Below are 7,500 nucleotides of genomic sequence, written 5' to 3'. Positions count from 1 at the left end.
CCTTCCAGTCAGCATGATGCGGGCTTGATCTTAAAACGTCAATGAAATAATCGTTATAATTATGTTAATCATTGCCGCTCTACTTTTTCGGCTTCTAAAAACAAACAAATTAAAAATAAAAAAAAAAATTTTTTAAGCAGTCAGTGATCTTTTTGTCTCTCCCGTTATTCTTTTCTACTCTAAGTACAAGGCCCGAAATTTTAGGGGAGGGACCAGTCGATTAGATCGACCCCAGTACGCAACTGGAACTTAATTTATCGACCCCGAAAGGATGAAAGGCAAAATCGACCTTGGTGGCGTTTGAACTCAGAACGTATAGACAGACGAAATACCGGTAAGCATTTCTCCCGGCGTGCTAACGTTTCTGCCAGCTCGCTCCCTTTGTCTCTCCCGTTATTGCTTTTATTATAGACGTAGGCGTAGCGGCGTAGTAAGAAGTTTGTTTCCCAACCACATGGTTATGGGTTGAGTCCCACTGCGCGGCACCTTGGGCAAATGTCTTCAACTATAGTCCTGGGTCGACCAAAGCTTTGTGAGTCGGATTTGGTAAACGGAAGCTGAAAGAAAGCCCATTGTCGCTTGGCAACCAGTGTTGGTTTCTTTACACCTCCATAACATAGCAGTCCGGCAAAAAGAGACCGATAGAATAAGTACCTGATTTGAAGATAAATACTGGGATGGATTTGTTCGACTAAATCCTTCAAAGCGCTGCTCCAGCATGGCTGCTGTCCACTAACCGAAACATATAAAAGCTAAAAGACATCAACAATAAGTATTTTAAAAGTTACGAATACATCGTATTTTAATATGGTTAACTTTTTCTTCCCACCTTCTGCGTCGCGACTATTCTTATGTCGTCAGAACCTTGGAGAAAAAATTTCATATATATATATACATACATATAAACATACATATAACACATATATGGGATTGAACGGTGGTGACACAAAGGTCTGTGATTGAAGAAATGCTCAATCAGTGTCTATGTAACACTAAACAACGAAAACAATCAAATCAGACGAACAAAGATGGCGAATTCAAAACAGTTTAGAATATTAAAAGTAAAACTGCGTTATCTCAAGGAAAACAGTGGCTGTTTGCAGTCGTAAAGAATTAACCAAAGGGAAAGGCTCGAAGAGAAGTGTTTCTCAAAGTGTAATTACTGTGAGAGGGGTGAAGAATTTAGGTATTTTGATTCGTCGAATCCAATGTCTGTGTCATTCGGCCATCCTAGGTTACGTTGTTATTTAAATATGCCGATAGCTTCGAGACAAAACGAAGGAATGGTAAATGACTATTGATGTGCTTTTATTTACTTTTTGTTGACAGTATGTTGCGTTAAGAACTTACTTTAAACTTTGCATTTTCTGCAAAGATCGATGACATCATAGCAAATGCATCTGGAACCGGATATGCAACGCGAAGACGCTGATCAGCCAATCAGCGCCTTCCATGTGTGTACGTTCATGTGTTAGTTCGCTCTGTGTCTGGGTGTGTGCAAGCGCGCTCCTGTTTGTACGCGCGTGTGTGTGTATACGAACTTGTCGATCGTGGATATGACGACTTTGTGCGTGCATGAGTGTATGAACATAATCGATTGCCTTATAGTTTACTGTTTTGAATGTGTGTGTGTGTGTGGTAATTGAAGCGTCTAGCTTAAGAGCATAAAGTCGTGATTTCGATACCAGGAGAGGACAGTGAGATTTGCTCATGGGCAAGGCTTTTTATCACTTAATTCTCCGGTGTCTATTACTATTACAAACGGTACGACTAACACTAAGGCCGTTACAACCACCCCAAGTCTACACTAAATACCACTACTACTACTACTACAACCAACACTACTGAAACTACAATCATTTCCATTACCATTACTTCGTTAAAGACCCTGACTACCATAGCCAATACTACTACTACTACTACCACCACCACCAGCAGTACCACCTCCGCTGCCACTATAATCATTGTTACTACCAACACTACAACCCAGTCTGCTATGACAGTTACCACCGCCAGACTTTTTGGCACAACGTCGTTTGAGAGAATGAAGGAGTCCATGATGGCGATGTTAATTGCAGTATGGCATCGGTGGTCGTAGTGCTTCGGAAAGAGTGCTCACACTTGTTGCAGATCAACCCACGTTCTCCTTTCTCTATTCTCCCGCACTGTCTTTTCCTCTAATACACACCTAGAAGCACAAAGACAAATACATACCAACAAACGAACATATATGTGTGTGTGTGTGTGTGTGTTTCTCTCTATCCCTCTCACGATAGATAGATAGATAGATATGCATAAACTTACATCTCCCACCCTTTCTTATCTTTCTTATCAACATGTCTCTCTGTGCAATGAATAAGTATTGGCAGAGAGGAAGATATATGAATACATATATATATACATACACACACACACACGCACATATATATACACACACTCATTGTGTGTATGTGTATATGCACACACACACACACAAACACATACAGGTAAAGAAAGAGAGAAGAGAGAGAGGACAAAAAACAACACGAGAGTGTTGATATACACTTATATCTCCATTTCTATTCCCAGAATCACTTATACGCATTTTATGTAATACTCCCGTTTATTTCTATCAGATTTTTACTAAACCTAAATACTTTGGTGCGTATTATTTCAATTTTTTGTTCCTCATTCAATAATTATGTAAATTACCCCCAAATTACTATGGTTGCAAAATAGGGAAGACAGTAATAAAAGGATAAAAAAAAAACCCAATAATAATAATAATAATAATAATAGCATATATAATAATAACAATAATGTAATATGCATGTAAATATATAGTGGTATTAAGGCTATATATTTCGCTGTATGTGTCTGTTCTATTTTTTCTGGCTTTTAAATCTAACGTAATATACAAGCAAGCAAGCATGTCACACAGAAATTGCTCCGAGCGAAAAGGGTTAACCACAATCATCTGCACCCACTCGCAAACCAGCCTCTCATACCCCACCTCTTTAAGAATTCTCTTGATATATCTTTGCTTCTCTTACTCTATCTACCTCTCTCTATCTATCTATATAGATACATAGACAGATAGAGAGCTAGACAGGTAGATAGATAGATAGATAATGTGCATTATGAAGGTATACTCAATTATACAGACGTTGTGATAAAGAGGCTTGCTTTGCAACCAGCTGATTTTGGGTTCAGTCCCGTCACGCGGCACAATGTACTAGTAAATTCTACTGATACCCCGGATCGATCAATGTCTTGCGAGTAAATTTGTCAGACGGTAACAGTGTGGAAACCCGTCTATACATACATATATATATATCAGGCTCTTCAGGTTTAACCCAAGTATAAATTTAGTAAAGTGAACATGTATTTTCAAGCTGATTTAATTTCTGCCAACACTGACTTCAAATATGTAATTGCAGCCAATAACTCGGGCTCCTTTTATTGAGCTTGGTCGCGGTTCCTTTATTTGCGTTCAGCTTCTGGTGGTCGTCTTAGAGGTGCCCTGTGTCAAAAAATATCATTCGTAGCAGACGTTCTCTCGACATCGTTCACACGCGCCTCACTCGGACTCAGAAGTTACAGCCTGAGTTGTTATCTATAATCTTATAAATTAAAAGTAATTCAAATTCAATTTTTTCTTGAAATAATAAATTTCTATAGAGATTAGAATTTAAATTCCAAGCTATGAACAGTTTCCGTTCTACAATATTCTTAAAGGAACGAAAGATTATCCAGCAACTCACTCAAGCTAATACGAGCGAGCCTGGTAGGTATAAAAGACTAACTGGCACCTCTTGTCAAGAGTACAGGTGACAGCCAGGGATTGAAGAAAGCGTTTAACGCGGTGAGTTTGTCTGATTTGCGTTCTGTTGAAATTGTTTTAAGAATTGTTGTTTAAATATTTTCGTTAATATTTATTGTTGAAAATTGTTTTCCTGCCCATATCGGGTATGGAAGAAGCAACGTATGCTGCGGCAACAAGTAGGAACTTGTCTGCCAATGCAATGGAAATGCAAGAGATACACGTGGATAAAACAAAATTGGAGAAATACAAGAAATTATTCAAGAAGCAAGGTGATGTTTTAAAATTAACACCGCCGAAGGAAGTTTTCGAGCGAGCCGAGAGGAAAATAATAACATACAGAACGCTTAAGGTTGAAACAAAGAAAATAGAAGTGGCAGAGACGGACGAATTGGAACGGTGCCTAACTGAAGTCAAACATTTAACAACATTCTACGCGCGTGGAAGGAAATTTGGTACGGTGGAGGTGCGATTTGCGAGTGAGGAAGAGGCGAAAAAGCACTCCACTGTACCCTTAATAACGGCTAGGTGGGCCATTTTACCTACCTATTGTGGAAGAAGAGTTGCACGTGTGAGAATTGGACGGACCCCTCCCGAAATAGACCCGGAATGGCTGGTTACAGCCGTTATTCATTTGCAAGGACGAAGTGGAAGTCTTGAAAATAGAAAAATCGAGAGAGATCAACTGGTGGGGATTTGATATAGATGCACTCGTACACATAACCTTACCAGATCTGCACAATATAATAGAGGAGGTGGAGCTCTCCGACGGAGCACGACTGAGAGTTGTGGTGGAGGGGAGACCTCCAATTTGTTATAAGTGTAAAAGTAGGGGACACATGCAGGCGGTGTGTCTCCGCAGAGAAGTACAAGTGGAAGAAATAGAGGTCTGTGAAGGGGTGGAAGGCGTACAAGAGGAGGTGGAGAAAAAACAGGCAGAAACTGTGGAGTGCGAGAAAATTTCTCAAGAAACAGATAGAAAGCGTATGCGGACTGAATCGCCGCCAAAGAACCCTCAAAAAAAGGAAGGAAAAAAAAGACAGAGAAGGAAATGGAAACCGAAAAAGACGAGGCCGAGGATCGCACCCAAGATACAGAGCACGAAATAATGAAAAGAAAGGAAAAGCAGAGGAAATGGACGAACAAGATAATAGACGAGCAGACAAGAGCAAGGAAAGGTAATTGGAAGAGTCGGTTTTAAAAACATCAAAACAGTGATTATTTACGATAACGATTTAGAATTGGAAAAGACAATTGCAAAAGTAAAAGGTTTAAACTGGACCCTGAAACGTTTGAGAAAAAAAAGAAAGCGAGGTGGACATTGGAATTAGACACTGAGGGAAAATGGCTGTAACTTTTTATTTTTTAATTTTGACGATTTTCGTTTTCGATAATGTGTTCTATATGTCACGGTCATGCGATTCCCCCTAAAAAAAATTTTGGACAGGTCGTACGAATAGCCTTCTCGCAACTTAGGTGTGAAAATGAACAGCTTATATTGAAACAGAAAAAGGATCATATGTGGAGTCCAAAATTTTTTTTAGGGGGAATCGCATGACCGTGACATATAGACCACATTAACGAAAACGAAAATCGCCAAAATTAAAAAATAAAAAAGTTACAGCCATTTTCCCTCAGTGTCTAATTCCAACGTCCACCGAAAGCGATATTGGTGGAAGAGTATGTGATGCAGAGACTACAACAGATACACCCGGACAAGTTTCAAATAAGTGGATTATACGTGGGCTACGACACCCTGCCAAGTGTAGTAACGGTAGAGGAGCTGTGGCCACTTACAATCGCTAAAGAAAAAAACATGATTATTAACTGTATGAGAGAACTGTTAAATGAAACTGCGAGTTTTGGGGGACTCGTAAGCCATTTCATCACCTCATTGTAAGTAATTCATTTCATTCATCATTCATTCGTTGTACCCCACGTACTGTATTGCTTGTCTGTCCTTGTAGTGCCCCCCTCTGTGTTAAGGCCTTCAGTGCCGAATAAAGAAATTTACAGGTGACAACCAGATCGGTGATATTTGTTGTGCACTCCGCTGCGTGTAAAGGTCAGTTGTGTTTTTCAGAGTTGCTTTATTTTTACCTTTAACTTAGAAATGGAGAAAGACATAGTGTGCTTGATATAAAACAAATAAGCCATTTGGGGTTAGAAATATTGCGGGAAAACGAGAAATTCTTCGAGCAGGCATGTGTCTTATGCGAAATCTGTGATGAACTCGAGTTTCGCTGATAACCTGCAGTTGCCTCTGATATATATATATGTATACACACACTCACATGTATATATGATACAATATTTTTGTCTTGCAACAGCTAGTTCATGTTACCGAAAGGTTTCATGTTGAAGAATCCACCAAAATTTAGAAGGATACTTTATGTTGAAGATACCGTGTGTGTGCGCACGTACGTACGTGCACACACAACACACACTAGTGCATACATATACAAACGTACGGACTCGTACACCAACGCACACACATAGATATATCTTTTTGCGTATGTATATGTGTGTGTATATATTTAGGTGTGTGTGTATACATACATACATACAGATGTTGGTGTAAATCTACGCATACATACGTCGCTACTTTTCCCAAAAATTAAGAGGTTGTCAATATTACTTTACGCGTGTATGCTTTTTATTTTTTTTGTTCTAGTTGTTTGAGAAAACTTTCCCCCTTCGGGGACAGGGTTGCTGATGTTTCACCATTTTATTCTACTTTAAAATCTTTGTCATTTTCTTGGAATGTTGGAAATTACCCCCTCCTGACCCTTGGATGCCAGTCTGCCACACATTCGATATTTACCTACCTTTTAAGTGGCCATATTTTATACCTTTATAAAATTGCATTCATTCTTTGTGTCCTACGTTTGTTTTATTGATTACGTTTTGGTGTTTTTGCTGTTCCTTTGCGTTGAAGGTGGCCCTACGCAGTAGTATGTCGATGAGTAAGTGTTTATAAGTGTTTCGTTAATTATTTAGACTGTTGGAGACTATTGTTTCTAAGGATGTAAGAGAGTATATAGATTCCAGACAGTAACGCCGTCTCTTGTTCAAATCACGTTTGATGACGACGATGATGATAATGATGGCTATATATATATATATATATATATACACACACACGCACACACACCTATGTATGTATGTATGTATTTATTATGTCTGTTTAAATGTGTATATACACATACACACATATGTGTACGGATGCATATATACGTTTATGTATATAAATATACACATATAGATAGATAGATAAACTTACTTGGAAATGGATGTATGGCGTTCAATCACACACACACACACACATATATATCTATATATATATATACACACAAACATGTATATATATATATATATATATATATATATATAGATAGAAATATATATATATATATATATACACACACACACACACACACACACACACACACACACACTATCTGTCTGTGCATGTTCTTACACATGTGATATGCATAGGCATGCACAGTGCATATATGTGTATGCACAGACAGACAAACAGATAGATAGATAGATAGATAGTCCTACAGGTAGAAAGTCGGTCAATCGGTTGGTTAATCAATAAATCGGTGAGTCGATCAGCATATCTTTGTGCAGTCTACAAGCCTTGGGTCATGTATTATTCACAAACATATTACTTATAGACATGTTTATCCATT

General features: G+C 38.5%; 1 protein-coding gene across 5 annotated transcripts in view; it reads left to right on the top strand.

The window, feature by feature from the left end:
- LOC149132536 (uncharacterized) overlaps positions 1–7,500 on the top strand; it is a 326,917-nt gene that overhangs the window by 248,142 nt on the left and 71,275 nt on the right. For 2 of the 5 annotated variants that reach the window (XR_016244473.1, XR_016244472.1), the window contains exon 1: positions 1–3,844. This exon is cut by the window's left edge and continues 2,644 nt beyond it. The exons of 1 other annotated variant lie outside the window; for it this stretch is intronic. Coding sequence is in view for 1 of the 4 variants with exons in the window: in XM_089363879.1 (XP_089220005.1) it covers positions 4,854–4,980 (127 nt within the window). In the remaining 3 variants the exon portion in view is untranslated. 2 more of the 5 variants (XR_016244471.1, XM_089363879.1) reach the window with 2 other exon arrangements.

The sequence above is a fragment of the Octopus bimaculoides genome, chromosome 15 (assembly GCF_046866305.1).
Source record: "Octopus bimaculoides isolate indiv1 chromosome 15, ASM4686630v1, whole genome shotgun sequence".
NCBI lineage: Eukaryota > Metazoa > Mollusca > Cephalopoda > Octopoda > Octopodidae > Octopus > Octopus bimaculoides.
The sequence above is the reverse complement of the archived record's forward strand: the minus strand, read 5'-3'. Positions and strand labels throughout refer to the sequence as shown.